This window comes from Lithobates pipiens, unplaced genomic scaffold (genome assembly GCF_037356315.1).
Source record: "Lithobates pipiens isolate NorthernLeopardFrog02 unplaced genomic scaffold, aLitPip1_a1.2 Scaffold_8, whole genome shotgun sequence".
Lineage (NCBI taxonomy): Eukaryota > Metazoa > Chordata > Amphibia > Anura > Ranidae > Lithobates > Lithobates pipiens.
This window is the reverse complement of record NW_027507903.1, coordinates 33,444,355-33,463,939: the sequence shown is the minus strand read 5'-3', so window position 1 is coordinate 33,463,939 and position 19,585 is coordinate 33,444,355. Positions and strand designations below refer to the sequence as shown.

Genomic DNA, 19,585 nt, shown 5'->3' with positions numbered 1-19,585 from the left:
TAAAAACAGTCAACACGTTTCAGGAGTAACACATAGCCTTTATCAGGGCTCAATACAGGATACAACTTAGGTAGACTCAGAGAAAACATTGACCTCACAGACCTGTTTTAGAACCAATAATGAACTCCACATGGACTAACAACCCGACTGCAGTGATGAACTGCAATGTCTACTGACGCACTCCATTTAAAGTGAAATGATCCAAAAGATATGGACAATGATGTGGATTACTAAGAAGAACCTTCAGATCAACAACATCATATTTGTATCCTTTTATTTCCTTGTTTCTTTAAATAAAATATTTCCAACGTGCATGATATTGATACAATACATGAAGAAATAAGTATAAGAATAAGCCGTCAATAAAAGTCAACGGAGGAGACCTTACCTGGTCTGTGGGTTGTCAGGGCTCTCGTTTTCTGCCTCCAGTAGCGCCTCTAACTGAGGAAGCCTGGCTGAACTGTTGTAAAGTGCTTTAGACTGAAGTATCAGGAGTCCCAGGCAGAATTTCACTCCCATTTCTTCAAGCTCCTTAGTTCCAACCTGTAAGCCCTGTAAAGGATGGAGATGATATGGAAATGAACAGACCACCATCAATCTTCAAGATAAACAACTGGCAATAGAATTGGCACACATTCATTGAATTAAGGTCCATGAAAACATTAATAACTTCTACATCTGCATTTAGACCACTTTTAATAGAAGATGATGAGACAGCACTATTTATCTAAAGGTAGAAAGGAAACTACCTTGTTTGCTTGAACATTTTCTTTTTACTTTGTTGCAAAGTGAAAAACATCAAAAAGTAGACAGACACACTGGGCCGGATAAAGCCGGATAAAGCCGTTGCAGATTAGCCTCCCTGGCGGTAGGATTATTTCAGATTTTCGATGCTCAAAGTAGTACATTGTTTTGCATGGAAATTTGTCGTTTTATATAGTAGGCCTGTAATTCTTAGGAATAACAAACTTAAATCTGTAAAAATTAGTAGATATCCCGGGAATGATAAAGTTTGAAACACAAAGTCATAAATGATAATATAATAAATGACCATAAATAATTATAACAAATAATACTATAATAATATAATTATTCAATAGTGTAATCAAATCAAAAACACTGAAATTTGCTCAGTTGCAGAGTTGTCTCTGTTGTTACTTTCAGTGTTTGATGATGAATTCCCCCACAAATCGCTATTGCTCAAATCTGCAAGTGTTCTAATTTATTATCGCTGTTTTCTAGCTGGTCTAAAACCACTTTTGACGTAAAGGGACACTTTTTGGTTGCCATGGACATTCTCCAGTTTCCAGGCAGAAAGAATAGTATATATAATATAAAACTGCATGCAGAGCACGGAACAAACCACTAGGGACAAAAGGGATGTGAAATAATTTTACAAGATTACAGTGTACTGTATGTATCGTGTGTTTTTTACTTTTTGAATTTGGCGCCGTTCTCCGTCCCTGTGCGTCGCAGAGCTCACAGGGAACGGAGCCTGGCACAGTGATAGATCAGGCGGAGGACACGGTTGGCACACACAGCGGGGAGACATTGCAGGATCCCGGGGACAAGGTAAGTAACTTTGCCTGGATCCTGCGATGTGGCTCAGGATTACCGATTTTGGTAGTGAAAATTCACCCCGAGCCACACTCAGGATTACCGCTAAGGAGGTTAAAGTGGAAGTATAGGCAAAACTTTTATTTTTTAATTTTGGATAGAGTAAGGGAGGGTTATAAACCTTGTCACCTTTTGTTGTCCAGACTGATATAAATACAAAGAATTACCGCTCTAAGGTAATGACTTCTCACAAAACAGCTGTCTCCACAATCCCACAGGGTGCTGGCTCTGTTTGCAACAGGAACTGAAGTAGAAAAGATGTAGCTGGATAGCCGCACTCCGAATTATTCAACTTTATTTCAAAAATGTATATAAAATCATAGCATCTAGACTGGTAAACAGACTAACTGCACAGCCGCTGACATGTTTCACACCGAACACGGTGCACCGTGTTCGGTGTGAAACATGTCAGCGGCTGTGCAGTTAGTCTGTTTACCAGCCTAGATGCTATGATTTTAATTACATTTTTGAAATAAAGTTGAATAATTCGGAGTGCGGCTATCCAGCTGCATCTTTTCTACACCTTTTGTTGTCATCTGTGTGCCATTGGGGAGATTTACCTTCACTTCCTGTCCCATAGCCAATCAGGAAGGATTTAACCCCTTAATGACCAGTCCATTGTTTGTGATACGGCACTGCATCGCTTTAACTGACAATTGCGTGGTTGTGCGACGTTATACCCAAACAAAATTTATGTCGTTGATCACCTCTTCGGTTTTTATTTTTTGCGCTATAAACAAAAAAAAAGCGACAATTTTGAAAAAAAAAAATATATATTTTCTACTTTTTGCTATAATACATAGCCCAAAAAAATGTAAAAAAAATATGTATTCTTCTACATATTTTTGGTAATTTTTTTTGCAATAAACGTATATTGATTGGTTTGCGCAAAATTATTGCATCTATAAGCTAGGGTATAGATTAATTGACTTTTATTTTTGTATTTATTTTTACTGGTAATGGCAGCGATCTGTGATTTTTAGTGGGTCTGAGACATGGCGACAGACAAATCTGACCCCAAGTGACACTTTTTGGGGACCAGTGACATTATTACATTGATCAGTGCTAAAAAAAATGCACTGATCAATGTATAAATGTCACTGGCAGGGAAGGTGTTAACACTAATGTCGCTTACACATGACTTGACTTTCCATCAGAATAAACTCTGACGGTCTTTCCGATGGAGTTCCTACGGAGTTCCGACTGAACGGACTTGCCCACACAGGATCACAACAAAGTCGGTGACGTACGACAGGACTAGAAAAGGAAGTTCAATAGCCAGCTGCCCTTGCGGCGTATTTGGTCCATCGGAATAGCATACAGACGAATGGTTTTCTCGATAGGAATTGATTCAGTCGGAAAGAATTAAAACATGTTCTATTTCTAGGTCCATCAGAATTTTTGAAGAAAAAGGTCCAATGCAGCCCCCACACGATCGGAATATCTGATGAAATGATTCCGTCTGACCTTTTCTGCCAGAAAGCCCGGTTGTGTGTACGCGGCATAAGGGGCAACCAAGGGGTTAACTGTGTTCCTTTGGTGTGTTCTAACTGTAGGGGAGGTGGGCTTACTGGGACATGACAGAGATCACTGTTCCTGATCACTGAGAACAGAAAATCTGACATGTTCCCTGTCAGTGCGCAATGATTGCAGGCGGCCATTGAGTGCGCCAGACCTGTGGGCACGCTCTCGTGGCTTGCAGTGGGCGCGCAGGCACCAGCAATCATGTGAGATTGACTGATGTACAGGTACATCGATTCGCACAGGAGAGCCGACCTGACGTAGTAAAAGTACAGCAGCTCGTCGACAAGCGGTTAAGGGATCTTTCACACAGGCATTAAAATGTAAAGCAGCCTGAAAGCACCTACAGCGTTAATGACATTCAAGCAACACTTCTCAAACTCTCCGTGTGTGTGTTTTTCCTTTTATGCCCCATACACACAATAGGATTTTCCGACGGAAAATGTTCAATGGGAGCTTGTTATCAGAAATTCCAAACGTGTGTAGGCTCCATCAGACATTTTCCATTGGAATTTCCGTCACATAAAATTTGACATCTGGATCTCAAATTTTCCGCCCAAAAAATCAGTTGTCGGAAATTCCGATCGTGTGTACACAATTCCGATGCACAAAGTTCCACGTATGCTCGGAATCAAGCAGAACAGCCGCACTGGCTATTGAACATCATTTTTCTCGGCTCGTCGTACGTGTTGTACGTCACCGCGTTCTTGGTGATCGGAAATTTCCAACAAGATTTGTGTGACCGTGTGTATGCAAGACAAGTTTGAGCCAACATCCTTCGGAAAAAAAAAAAAAACATGGATTTTGTTGTCGGAATGTGCGATCGTGTGTACAGGCTATAACGATGCTAAAATGGGAAATTATTGGAAGCCATGGGAAGCAATGAACCCAGGGAGGAAGTGAACTTTGAGAATATGGCACACATGGTTGGGTATACTTCAGCTATACCTTTCATCAGCTAGAGTTCCCAAAACAACAGATTGCAGACACCAGTTGGGTTAAATGGTGCACTACAACTACTTGGATAATGCAAAGTATGCTGCCTTCCCTGTGCAGATTCCCTGTTTTATTTTCCCTACTATACCTTTAAGTGATCTATAGTTAAACAGATTCCTCCAACCCACTTCTGATAATCATCTCACAGCTGGAGCACCACTCCTTGTAGTATAAATACAGAATTATCCTGAATTGAAGTGCTAGACAGAAAGGTTTCCTGCGGGTAGGTTGATATTACAATGAGATGAAAGCAAACCTAATTGAAGGTTTCATCAAACAGCAGGTCATGCTTGTGTAGAAGAGCAGGTGCGGAAACAAGTGTAGACTGTATGCCAGATTGGGATGACATCAGCAAGAGGCATATCATCAGGACTACAGACCAGATTCAGCTCTTTATTGGAATAACAGCCACCCCCTCTCATTCCTATGGGGGAATGCTGTGCATGAAGGCATTGAAGAGATAAACCCGATCTGAGTACTTCATAGAAGGATTCGGTGTCTGCTTGGAATGCTGATTCACTCGGAAACGACTTCTTTTTGTCTTGCGCAATTAAAACTGTGGTGAGCTATTGAAGGCATTAAAGGTGAATTTGTCCTTTTCAAATTGAAATTAGTATTTTATTCACAGTCCTATTTGAAACGATAACTTACGATAACTTAATGTGTTACCCTCAAAAAGTTATAGCCCCGTTACATTTTTTTTTTGACACATCAACATGCATTGTGTTATGTGTGCCCCTCCATCTTCAACGTGCCTTTGTAATATGTTGATAAGCTAAAACAACGTGTAGACTTATTTTCTTCCAGTGCACCCCGACGCAACACATGTGTGTATTAACCACTTCAGCCCCGGAAGGATTTACCCCCTTCCTGACCGGAGCACTTTTCGCGATTCGGCACTGCGTTGTTTTAACTGACAATTGCGCGGTCGTGCAAAGTTGCTCCCAAACAAAATTGACGTCCTTTTTTTTCCCACAAATAGAGCTTTCTTTTGGTGGTATTTGATCACCTCTGCGGTTTTTATTTTTTGCACTATAAACAAAAAACAGTGATAATTAAAAAAAAAAAACACATTATTTTGTACTGTTTGCTGTAATAAATATCCCCCAAAAAAATATATATTTTTTTTCCCTCAGTTTAGGCCGATATGTAGTCTTCTACATATTTTTGGTTAAAAAATTGCAATAAACATATATTGATTGGTCTGCGCAAAAGTTATATCATCTACAAAATAGGGGATAGTTGTATGGCATTTTTATTAATAATTTTTTTTTTTACTAGTAATGGCGGCGATCAACGATTTTTTAACGTAACTGCGACATAATTGCGAACAATTTTGACACATTTTTGGGACCATTGGCATAATACAGCAATCAATGCTATAAAATTGCATTGATTACTGTAAAAATGTCACTGGCAGTGAAGCAGTTAACCACTAGGGGGTGGGGAGGGGTTAAGTGTGTCCTGGGCAGTGATTGTAACTGTCTGGGGGATGGGGTAGCAGTGACAGGAAACTGATCGCTGCTCCCGATGACAGGTCACTAGGCAGAACGGGGAGATGCTTTTTACATCGGCATCTCCCTGTTCTTCAGCTCCGTGACACAATCGCGGGTATCCCAGCGGCGATCGAGGCCACGGCAGCGTGCACGGCAGGAAATTCAAAGTAATGTACAGGTGCCTTACTTTGCCCAGATATGCCATTCTGCCGATGTATATGTGCTGGCAGAGGTCGGCAAGTGGTTAAAGAACACTTGACTTGAGACGCAGCTCCATTAGGGCACCACTGAAAATGAATGTACACTTTTTACCAAACAAAATATGACATTAAACAATGAGCGTGGTTTTTAATCAATGTTTTAGATGAAAAGTCGTAAAATGATGCTTCAAAGCTGATCTCCAGGAATTCAACTACTGCATGCATACTATGAGTTAAGTCCAACGAGGTGCATCATGGACTTATCTTTTTCATTTACACCTTACATGTTCATTGTGCTCCAGGATGTAAACTTCTGGAGCTCTGACGCTGGATGTTCTGATCTCAGCTCCTTAAAGTGTTGAGTTGCTGCAGCTGCTCACCCCTCCCCTCCACTTGCCCAATCACACAAGCCTTTGTATTATGTAAACTCATTCACAAAATACAAAGGCTTCTGTGAATGGGCAGGAGAGGTTGTGGGCATACCTGCTCTTTGCACTCCTCTCCTCGTCTCCTCAGGGAGTGCAATGGACTTGTAAGCTGTGAATAATACAGAAGTCCAGAAGGTGGCAATGCGCCTTGTTGGATTTAACTTACAGTATAGCTGTACTTTTTACAATGTGGCTGAATTCTTGGAATTCAACTTTAAAGTGGGAGTAAACTCCCTTTGTTGTTTTTGTCCCTACAGGCAAGTCTATAATAAGGCTTACCTGTAGGTACAGTAAATATCTCCTAAGCGTGCACCATTTAGGAGATATTTACACGTGTAGCAGCCAGTAATGTCACCGATGAATGCTGTGACTCCCGCGCAGGAGAGATGTCATCGCCCCCTCCCGGCCATTCAAACGCCTGGAGCTCGCAAACCCAGAAGGAAGACCGGGTGAAGAAGGATTTCCTGTCATTGGTGAGGGTGCGCCGCTAGAGGGATCATAGTGCAGTGCATACTAACACACTATGACATCCTGGGGGACGGGGGGGGGTGGCTTTTCTTCTTTTTTTTTGGTTTACTATCATTTACCTGTATCTGAGCACCACAAACTGAAAATGCTATTTAATTCAATTTTAATATTTTAAGCAAACTCACCCATCCATCCATGTTGTCATGCTTTATTTTGTTAATAAATCATTTTCATTTTCATTACATTGGGAATCACAGAACATAAAAATGCAGAAAAAAATGGCACATAACTAATGTTTACCAACTCAATGTACAGATATGAACAGACTAATTTGATTCAATATATTTTTATGAATTTTTGTATGTCCTAAAATGTACAAAAAAAAACAACAGAAAAAGTGTTAACCAGTTTTAACTCAGATGTGGGGTGGTTTTCTTATAGGCAAATAGGCTTCTCTCTTTACAAGGCAAATTGCCCTTCAAAAAAACGGTTCAAAATTACACATGCTCGTGGAATGACAACAGACCAAGATACTTAAAAATCTCCATAGACGACATTTTAAACATTTTTTACAAGTTACCTGTTTAGAGTTAGCCCCTGTACACACGGTCGGAGATTTCCACAACCAAATCCGTCGGATTTTGCCCGTTCGGATCTTGTCCGAAACTGTTGCATACACACGATCGGACAAAGTTGGCGAAAAATCCGATCTTTCAGAACGTGATGACGTAATTTCGTTACGATGGGACTACATTCAGGCTAGTAGTCAATAGCTTTGATGTAGGAATTTGATCTGAGCATGCGTGGCACTTGGTCCGATCAAAATTCTCTACACATGATCGAATTAGGTCCGATCAACCCAGTTGGTCGGGAAATATTTCCAACATGTTGGAAAATTGGGTCCGACGGATATTCAGACGGAATCAGTCCAATGCATACCACACACAGTCGGATTATCCGACGACACGGTCCGATAGGACACATTCCGACGGATTCTCCGACCGTGTGTACAAGGGCTTACAGAGGTGGTCTTGCATTATTATTATTCTGCCAGAATTATTGCTGTCACTCTAATGATGGTGGTAATACCTCACATGTGTGGTTTGAACACCATTTACATATGTGGGCGTGACTGACATATGCATTTGCTTCTGCACATGAGCTCGGAGGGACGGGGTGCTTTCAATTTTTTTTTTTTTTTTTTTTCTTAAATTTCACTTATATTTTTCATTTTTACACTGTCCCTTTAAATGCATTTATTGTTTATCACTTTTATTCCTATTACAAGGAATGTAAACCCTTGTAATAGAATTGTAATAGAAATAAGCAGGACAGGGCTTCTTTATCGCAAGATCTGGGGTCATTGTCATTGTCCCTTTAAGGCCTCACTCGACTTCCTGCCCATTGCTCCACGGGATCAGATTGTTTCTGCCGCTACTGACGGCTCCAGTAAGTGGAGGAATTTACTGGGAAGTAGCAGGGGGGTCACCTATTCCTATGCCCATAAATTGATCCCGTGGCCAATCCACCTCCGGGGCCACTTTTATGTATTACAGGATCGCCCACTGTATAAAAAAAAAACATTTTTTTTTTAATACAATTTCGGGGGTTATGGCAGCCAGCTGCTGCCATAACTGCAGTATATAAAGTCAAAGGAATGATGTACAGTGGAACCTTGGATTATGAGCATAATCCGTTCCAGGAGAATGCTTGTAATCCAAATCACTCACTATCAAAACGAGTTTCCCCATAGAAGCCAATGGAAATGAAGATAATTCATTCCACATTGACTTCTATGGTATGCAGTACTGCATGTGGCCAGAGGTGGGGGGACGCCGGAGAGACTCGGAAATACTCAGAGACAGCTCGGATGCACTCGGAAAGGTTTGGAAACACTCGGGAACTGAGTATTTTCGAGTGCATCCAAACAGCTCCGAGTGACACCGGCACCCCCGGACCTCTTGCAAAATACAGTACTGCACACCGCAGAGGCTTGAATCCTGCTCGTGTTCTGAGACAACACTCACAAATCAAGGCGAGATTTAAAAAAAATAATAGCTCGTATTGCGAAAACGCTCATTAACCGTGTTACGCGCAATCCGATGTATTACTGTATATATATATGCAGTGGGCATGACGGGACGCTTCACAGGACCTCCTTCCTGGCAAGTAAATTTGAGAAAGTGATTTTGGAACCATGTTTGTTAGATGTAAATGACTATAGCTCTCATTTGATGTATTGCGGTGCAGATTTTTCCAACAAGGGATCCAAATAAACGGGGGGACCTCCTTGGGGCCACATTTGGGGCTCAGATCCATGTTGGTGGTAGTTTTATTCAACCCCCTATATTTTCAGGGGTAAGTGTATTTTTGTGTTGATACTTGCAGTGCATGTTTGGGAGGGTTGGTTATATTGAAAATGTTTTCATGTCTGCTTTGGCTCTGATGCTGTTCAAGCTGAGGAGGATTAGATCCATATACCCTTCCCTCCCCCCCCCCCCCCCACACACACAGATATCCCTTACACTCTGTTTTTTTTTGGGTGAAGGGGTATGTTTGTTTGTTTAAATACTGGAACCTCTTACCAACTTTCATACATTTATTGTTTGTTATCAACAGAGGTAGTGGATCTTTAACTTAATTTCCACACCAGCCTGCATACTTTGCTGAGGGGCGTATCAGTCTCCGGGGCGTCAGTCACTAGGGACCTTGTTCTGGTGTCCAACTGCATCTGCATCTGATACGTTTATATCTCATTGAGGATTGGCTCCATCTTGGTATGTAGGACCTAACACAGGGGGGGGGGGGGGGCTGTTTGACCTGTCTGGGACATGCGGGGTATGACATGAACTGTATTTATTTTTGGGTGTTGTTCACCTTTTGACATGTCTCTCATTTTTAGAGCTGTTATTACACTGAATCTCACCTTACTCTCCACCCCTGATGAAATTTTTTAAGAAAAACTGGAAACGCGTCAGGTTTGGGGTATCCTACCCCCATAAGAGCACAAATGTTGTTGTAATGTTCTAGTTGTACTGTATTGTATATTGCTCAGATGCCAGTCGTCTCTTTTAATATTTTTTGTATCAATAAACACTATATTTTATTGTTGCTTTGCATGTGTTGGTGGTCTATCAAAGTCCCATCTAGGGGGATTTTCTTGGTCTATATACAGTGGGCGGTCCAAAATAGTTTCCTTGCACAGGATTGGGTAGTCTTTGCAAAGTGAAGTTTCACCACATTCACTAAGTTGAGGAAAGCAGCCTATTTGCGTTTAGTAAATGAACAGTCACCTATATATCCAACCGTATACATAGACCGGGACTTATCTGTTACTGTATTGAATAGCATTATAAAAAAGCATCAATGACAGTTTTCTCCAAAGGTGGAGCTCTACTTTAATTACTTTCTGCCCCATTAGAACAAGAATAATGGAAGCCAGCATACTGGGAGCAATAAATGCAACACATCAAAACTGTTAAAACCCGCAGAAGATAACACTTGGGGAGAGATAAACAGCAACAATGTAAATGTTATCAGCATTTACTAGCATACAGTAGACTAAATGAATCCCTTACCCTCGAGAGATGGAACCTCAGGTGGGCATTCATGCATTAATAAACTGTCTGTCTCCTGCAATTAGGCCAACTGATTTCCAGCCATTGTTCACACTCTGTATATTTATCACTTCAATCTGAAAGGTTGGATTGCGAAAAATAACAACACTCATGATGGCTGCCACTGACTGCCTGAATTATATATGATCGCCTGCAGAAAGCATTAACAACTCCTTGGTTCTCTCAAAGCTCGTATATCAAAGCTGTTTTCTGCACCTGTTGCTCCCAGGAGTGGAGCGTGTATGAGAGACCCGGGGAAACCATGTGCTCATTTATCAGCAGCACAGAGGCAAGAATCGCGGCAAGTCAATGAGCTCTGCAGACCGCTCATTAAATTATCATTTTTCCGTTTGCTTTTTTTTTTCCTAACGACCTCCAAGTTTACAACTGTTTTACCCGCTGCTATGCACACAAAGTATTTTTGACATCTTGGATTGAGCTGAAAGGTAAAACGGAACATCGGAATGGAACATGCGTTGTATTATTATTATTATTGTACAGGATTTATCTCAGGGGTGTCAAACTATTTCATCGCAGGCTGCATCACAAAAGCATTTTTTTTCCGTGCTATGGACAACGTGATAGGATGGTGATGTTAAGCTGCTGCCCCCAATGAAACTGTGCACCCATCATATGCAGTCACGTGCACCCATCATATGCAGCTACTTGTGCCATCATATGCAGCTACGTGTGCCCATCATATGCAGCCACTGTGCCCATCATATGCAGCCACTTGAGCCCAGTATATGCAGCCACTTTACCATCATATGCAGCCACTGATGCCCATCAATTGCAGCTATTGTGACCATAAAGCGCAGCCACTTGTGCCCATCATATTCAGCCACTGTGCCCATCATATGCAGCCACTTGCCCATCATATGCAGCCACTTGCCCATCATATGCAGCCACTTGTGCCCATCAAATGCAGCCACTTGTGCCCATCATATGAAGCCACATGTGCCCATCATATGCAGCCACGTGTGCCCATAATATGCAGCCACGTGTGCCCATCAAATGCAGCCACTTGTGTAGATCATATGCAGTCATTGTGCCCATCATCTGCAGCCAATTATGCCCATCAAATGCAGCCACTTATGCCCATCAAATGCAGCCACTTATGCCCATCATATTCAGCCACTTGTGCCCATCATATGAAGCCACAGGTGCCCATCATATGCGGCCACATATGCCCATCATAAGCAGCCATGTGTGCCCATCATATGCAGCCACGTGTTCCCATCATATGCAGCCACTTGTGCCCATCATATGCAGCCATTGTGCCCATCATATGCAGCCACTTATGCCCATCAAATGCAGCCACGTATGCCCATCAAATGCAGCCACTTATGCCCATCAAATGCAGCCACTTATGCCCATCATATTCAGCCACTTGTGCCCATCATATGCAGCCACATGTGCCCATCATATGCGGCCACATATGCCCATCATAAGCAGCCACGTGTGCCCATCATATGCAGCCATGTGTGCCCATCATATGCAGCCACTTGTGCCCATCATATGCAGCCATTGTGCCCATCATATGCAGCCACTTATGCCCATCAAATGCAGCCACGTATGCCCATCAAATGCAGCCACTTGTGCCCATCAAATGCAGCCACTTGTGCCCATCAAATGCAGCCACTTGTGCCCATCATATGCAGCCACTTGTGCCCGTTAAAAACAGCCACTTGTGCCTGTCAAGTGCAGCTACTTGTGCCCAGTATATGCAGCCACTTGTGTCCATCATATGTGCAGCCACTGTGCTCACTGACCTCCCAACTCACGGGCATATCTGGCAGCACCCCCAACGCCCCCCCGCGCTCTGACAGACGATCCCACTGGCACTTACCACCAGGCAGCAGATGCTCTCAGTGCACCAGAATGGCGGCGACCTCCGCTCCAGTGTGTCTGCTCCGCTCCTCTTCCTAAGCGCCAGGCATCCAATAGGGTGGTCTTGCACTTTGGCCAATCAGGAAACAGGTCTGACGCACTGCCTCCTGATTGGTGGGGAGGAAGGTTAGTGTGAAAATAGCAAAAATTCATTCGCTATCATCACACAATTGGGTGGGATCAGGGCACACTCCCTGCACCCCGAGCCCAACCTATTTTGAAGTATATTTGAGCCTCTGGCTCTAATCAGGTACGTCAAAAAGTACCACCCCCTCCCGCCATAGGAATCCATAAGTCTGGTTTCCTGAAAGGGGCCGGGCGCATGGATGGGGGAGTGGCACCCATGCGTCCACAGTGCACGGGCGGCCACTGCTCACGGTATTCCCGAGTGTGGCTCGGGGGTTAAATTTCAGTATTATTAGCGGTAACCCCGCGCCACACTCGGGATTGCATTGCAGAATCCTGGTACGGTGTACTTACTTACCTTGTCCCCAGGATTCTGTGTCTGCAGGCTGTGTCCTCTGCCCAATGCCTCTGTGTGCTAGGCTCCGTTCCCTGCGAGCGTCGCATGGGGCGGAGCCTGGCGGCAAGTTCAAAAAGTACAAAATTCATAACACATACAGTACACTGTAATCTTACAGATTACATTACTGTATAAAAACATTTCACCTCACTTTTGTCCTTAGTACTTTGTCCAGTGCCCTGCATGCACTTTTATATTATATATACTGTTCTTTCTGCCTGGAAACTTGAGATTGTCCATAGCAACCATAAAGTGTCCCTTTACGTCAAAAGCGGTTTTAGACCAGCTAGAAAACAGCGATAGTGAATTAGAAGTACTTGCAGAATTGAGCGATAGTGAATTGTGGGGAAATTTATTTTATTATTATTTATATTTTTATTTTTTAGAATTATTTATAGTTATTTATTATATTATAATTTATGATTTTGTGTTTCAAACTTTATCATACCCGGGATGTCTACTAGACTCTGGTTTGGACTGATTTAAGTGTGTTATTAATCTGACATAATCATACTGCCAGGGTGGTTACTAAGACAAATTTTTTGTTATTCAGAGATTCGGATATATCTGAATATCCGAATTACAATATAAACAAATTTTACCGAATGCTCCGAATAATGTTTTAAATTTTACATTGAACTCCAGTCGAATTCTAACTACACATATTACTGAAATCAAAGACTGTGTGTGTTATTAGAGTACCATTTCAAAATAATGCTCTTTTTGTTAAGCCAAAGGTGATTTAAAGAGTCATTGTAATCATTTAAAGAAGTTTTTTCTTTTGTATGTTCACTTTTCTGCATTCAAATCGAAAACAGTATAACATTTTTGTTTCAACCGATTCGAAAATGTATAGATTTGAACATTTTGAATAAAAAAAAATCAGTAAATTCCAAGAAAATTCAAAAATACTGAATACAAATTCCAAATACGAATTGAATGAATCAATCAAATTGAAATAAACTAAATAACTAGATTAACAAATCAAAACTAAACAAAATTTTTTTTTTTCATCATGCACATGTCTAACGAATTTCATAAAGGAAATGGGTATGACATTGCTTATCTTTTGTGGTGTGTCCCCCTTTAAATACACTTACGCGTTTCGTCACAACAATGTGATCAGAGACTGCGCCACCTTGCTACACTTCCCGGATTTATATATACTATATATTATATATACTACCCAGGGCACTTGGGCCAGCGACCATCTTTGTGTTCAATTACTATGTTCTCAGTGGCAGGCCGGCCATACGGGGCGCAGGGGCACCACCCCCTAATACATTCGCCCAGCCCCTAATCTACATGCAGGGTGCCGGGTGATTCCAATGGGGTTTTTTCTTTTTTGAAGCACATGATTAGAGCCTGAAGCTCTAATTAGCTTCAAAAAGGGGTGGGCTTGGGGTGCAGGGCACACCGCCCTGAGCCCACTCAGTTGTGTGACAATAACAAATTGATATTCACTGATGTCTTACTGATTCTCCTCCTGGCCAATCAGGAAGCAGGTCCTGAGACCCAACTTGCATAGGAGGCTTAGAACGCCTCCCCCACCTTCTAGTCCATCTAACGCTGGGGGTGGTGCTCGCAATGATCGCCACCTTCCAGCCCGCCGTGCTTCTCCTGCTGTGCTTGCGGCAATCGCTGCCTTCCCGTCTGTCCCCTCCATTAGTGGGCCACTCTGGAGAAGTCTTGAAGGCGAGCATGGAGGAGGTAAAAAGGGAGGTAGAAAGCAGGAGGTCCTGGGAGGAGCGGAGGGGACATTTTGGGCGATATCTGCAGATGAGGTTGGTGATGTCAAGAGCCACCCCCCCCCCCCCCCCACCATTACTTACATCTAGGGATGCATCAATACCAATACATGTTTCGGTGTCGATACCAAGCATTTGCATGAGTATCGGTACTCAGCCAAATGCTCCCGATACTGAAACCGATAACTTTGTGGTGAAATTTGCATTAATACGAAAAAAATGGGCACAAATTGCACTGCAAAGAATTGCATGCGGTTTGAACAGGAATGTAATGCGATTCCTGCCCGAATCGCATGGGATTTCTCCCACCGCTCCTGCGTGTGTGTATAGAAAGGGAAATTTGCCATCTAGTGGGCTGTTTAACCTCTTGGCGCCGAGCACACACAAATATGAGGCCTCTCGGCGGCCGGTTCATGGCACCAAGCTGCCACATATTTGCATGCATTAGCGCTGACATTGCTGTGCCGAGAACACACGCCTTCTTTTCTAATAAATGCCCTGCCCTCCATGTAATGGAAATGTCCATAACAGGGGAGCGATTTAGGGTTACAACCATGGCTTCCTCCATAGATACAGTGGAGGAGTGATGTAGCCACCCAGGGATAGTAGATTATCAGGTGAAAAAAAAAAAAAAAGAATCTTGAGAAAAGAAAACAAATACAACCACAACATCAAGGACCAATAAGCTGGAATATATGACATCTTTGGTTTTGGGTTTATTTGGGTTTAGATACTTTTTAACCACTTCTGGAAGGTTTTACTCCCTTCATGATCAGGCTATTTTTTGCTATTCAGCACTGCGCTACTTTAATTAATATTATTTTTTTCACACAAATAGAGCTTTATTTTGGTGGTATTTGATCTCCACTGTTTTTTTTTTGGCATATAAACAAAAAAAAGGCAACATTAAAAAAAAAAAAATATATATATATATATATATACGGTATATATATATTTTCTACTTTCTGTTATAAAACATATCCAATAAAATCCAATTTCTTCACTAAATTTATGCCAAAATGTATTCTGCTACAATAAATCCATATCAGAAAATTAAGAAATTAAATCAAATTTTTTTTTTCCCACATTTTTTTTTACATACTGGCGCATTACAGTGTCATTGTATGACTTTTTTCTTTCTTTTTTTACTGTAATACTTAGGGGAGGTGATGAGGTTTTTTTTTTTTTTTTTACACCTTAATTGCTGTTACAGCAATGATTTGAACTGTCATAAATGAGTTTCATTCATAACAGCTGTGATTACTATTGTGTGCTGTGACTTGACCACAGCTATCAAATGGTACAGGGTGCCTTCATTGGCCCAGGTAACATGTGATAGCTGTGGGCCAATCACAGAATCACAATACTAAGTGCTGCTGTTATGAATGAAACCCATTCACAACAGTTGTGTTTACATTGTGATCATATGATCCCATAGCAATTATGTGAAACCCCGTTCACTCAAAGTGGTGAACACAGCGGTCACAGGAGCGGCACACTGTATGCCCCAGGCAGTGTAAAGCTTTGGGCAATGTTCTGCTGGGACACCATGGGTCCTATTATTCAAGTGGATGTTACTTGACACGTACCACCTAAATAAACATTGTTGCTGACCAAGTACACCCCTTCATGGAAACGGTATTCTTTGATGGCAGTGGCCGCTTTCAGCATTATAATGTGACCTGCCCTTGAGGTGCTGACTTGGCCTCCAAATTCTTCTCATTTCAATCAAATTGTGCTGGAAAAAAAAATTCTGATCCATTACAGGACTTAACCACTTCAGCCCCAGAAGGTTTACCCCCCTTTATGAGCAGGCCATTTTTTGCGATATGACACTACGTTAATTTAACTGACAATTGCGTAACTGTGCGATGGTGTACCCAAAGAAAATGTATGTGCTTTTTAGCCACAACTAGAGATTTCTTTTGGTGGTATTTGATCACCTTTGTGTTTTTTATTTTTTTTGCACTATAAACAAAAAACCAACAATTAAAAAAAATAAAAAAAATAAACATTTTTTTACTTTCTGCTATAAAACATATCCAATTGTATCTGTATCTTAACCTGTTATGCCGGATGTTTCCTTACTGTGTATGTCCAATTATTCTGTACAATGACTAATGTTAACCTGTTTTTTCAAACGATGCAAATAAAAACTTTTCTGAGAAAAACAAAAAACATATCCAATTGGCTCCTGCTGTGTCCAACAGTGGCAGCCCGTCCATTAAGGGCGCCCGAGTGACATCCCCTCTATCCACAGCCGCCACCCCCTATTCATGCGTTCGGCCCATTTCAGGACACTGGTCGCATGAATCACAGCTGCGGGGGTGTTTTTTTAAAGTACCTTATTAGAGCCAGAGGCGCTAATAGGCTTCAAAATAGGGTGGGCTTGTGGCGCAGAGCATTGCGCTATGAGCCCACCCAGGTGTTACAACAGCGAATGAATATTTGCTATTGAAACACTGATCCTCAATCCAGCCAATCAGAAGCAGGTCTGAGACCCATTTTTCGATTGTCCGAATAGGCAAGAGTCCCAATTGGCTGCCGAGGAGGAGGGAGAAAATGGAAGCCGCCGCAATGCCCATGGAGAGCTGCCACTGAGCAAGGGAAGCCGCTGGTGAAGCCCAGGAGAAGCACTACCCACCATAGATGGGGTAAGTGCACCAGACCCGACCAACCGGGGGTGGGGGGTAGTACTGTTTTCCACCCCCCCCAAACCCAAAAAGATCACCACCAGCCGCCACTTCTGTCCAATCACAGCAGGAGTGGGTCACCAGCAGTGCATGTGCGTGCCCCAAACCCGGACATGCAAAATCACGTACCTGTACATGGTTTTGCACAGGAGAGAGCCACCTTTGCACCGTATATATACAGTATAGGGTCAGCAAGAGGTTAAACAACAATGTTGGAAACTAGTTATTCATTGGTCGTATGTGTTGTGGCTCATTTAAAGTCCCAGGACAAGTAAGTTGGTTTTATGGATATATTAGTGAAGGGATGAGGCACATCACTAGGTGCACCAAGCCACATTCTATTTTGAAAAACAAGTCCAATCCATGGAGACCCACCCTCATAACAAAAACCCCATACACACGAACTGACTTTCTGATGACAGGCTGTTGTCGGTAAATCCGGCTGTGTGTATGCTCCAGACAATTGTTGTCGGACAGCAATTGTTGTTGGCTATGTGAAATGACCCCAAAAAGAAAAATGGGGATAGTACTGTATTGAAACAATTAATGAGAAAAAAATAGTGACCTGTGAATATGTGCATAAAACTAATTGGGGACTGTATAAATACTTATCCCGGTGAAAAAAGAAACAAAGCAAAAACCAGTCAATATAAATATAAATGACCCCAGATGATGACCTGTAGGTCGAAACGCGTCGGGAGGACTCCGCTACTGCCAATTTTCCTCTGATATGCTTTATTGATCATCCTGGAAATGTGAGTTGGAGCAATTTTTTTATTAAAGGATTTTTTTATTAAAGGATTTTTTAAAAAAAACGTTATTATGCCATGTTGGCCTTGTTTCTTCATCTTCCATGCCTGAGCCGTTGCCGGAGTTGTACATGTATATGAAAAACGGTGATTACATCTAGTCGTTTGTGCGAACCGTATGTGGCACGATTGGAACATCTAGTTTTGGGACTTCTTTGGCCGAGATTACAAGCTCTGGTTGACCCCTGAGGCGTATGTCTGCTAGGGTCATACAGATCCGGTAAGCCTGTACCCTACAAGGTGGTGGGATCGTCACAGGGTGAATTATCTTTTTTGGTCACAACACCACAGAATCCTGATTGATATCACAATACGTTGAGATTGATATCCTGCACGTCTTTATATGGACTTTATATTTTTCATGGACTCTATCACTGTTATTAGTCATATTTGTATGTGTTTATATTGACTGGTTTTTGCTTTGTTTCTTTTTTCACCGGGATAAGTATTTATACAGTCCCCAATTAGTTTTATGCACATATTCACAGGTCACTATTTTTTTCTCATTAATTGTTTCAATACAGTACTATCCCCATTTTTCTTTTTGGGGTCATTTCACATATATTTTGCCACACAGGTGTACACATACACGTCTGTATTACTTTAAGAGTCACACATATATAAGTTGGGCGCTTACACTTTATTTTTGACATTTTTCCCAGCTAAAAAGTTCCCAATTTTAGCGTGTCAGCAGCCTTTAGCTTATTTCTAATTCTTTCTCCAATCGACTATTGCGCAGTATTGTTGTTATATAATTGTTGTTGGCTAGCAGGTTCTCAAATTTTTTTGTGGACAAATGTGTGTTGTTGGATTTTCCGATTGTGTGTACACAAGTCAGTGGGACAAAAGTCCAAAGTACAAACACGCATGCTCGGAAGCAAGGACGAGCTAAACTAGCATTCCTAATGGAGAATTAACATTCATGACACGGCAAATTATCTTCTTCTTTAATGGGATAATAATGAAGCCACTTTGGTGGTGATACTGATGGAGTTATTGCAAACAAATTTTCAAAGTCTTTTTTTTTAGTGATATCAAAAATATTCCTATCTTCGTTTTTTATTTCATTTGGGCAAGTTACCACAAAACCATTATCCTGTAGTTTTTAAGATCAAAGATACAACTAATGTGGTGTCCCTTGTCAATTTTACATTGTATTTTTTTAAATGTAACTGCCTACTCCCAAACTGTCATTTGAAGTAAAACACATAGCCAAGTATTATTCTATACATTTTTTTATTGTGCATTAAAAAAAGAAAACAAATAAAATTAGACATGCTATCTGCCAATAGAACTTAACCAAAAAGTGTATTCTAAGCATCCAAAAATATAGAAAATATACCAAATCAAATCATTATTCAACCAAGAAAATAATGTCAATGCAATAACTCCAAGGCCAATAATAAATAACACGTCATCTCCTCCGATTCCGCAACATGTCTGGTTGACGAACGGCCGTTCAGAAATGAACTGAAAAGCGTGAACTGAAAAGCGCGAACTGAAAAGAGCGAACTGAAAAGCTCAAATCAACACTCACCGAACTTCTACTAACACCAAATTAGCAGAAGGAGCCCAAAGG

At 41.7% G+C, this 19,585-nt stretch overlaps 1 protein-coding gene across 1 annotated transcript in view; it reads right to left on the bottom strand.

The window, feature by feature from the left end:
* AGBL1 (AGBL carboxypeptidase 1) overlaps positions 1 to 19,585 on the bottom strand; it is a 1,055,086-nt gene that overhangs the window by 298,632 nt on the left and 736,869 nt on the right. The window contains exon 22 of the mRNA XM_077473970.1: positions 389 to 552. Within this exon, the coding sequence (XP_077330096.1) occupies positions 389 to 552 (164 nt within the window). The remainder of the gene's footprint in view (positions 1 to 388; positions 553 to 19,585) is intronic.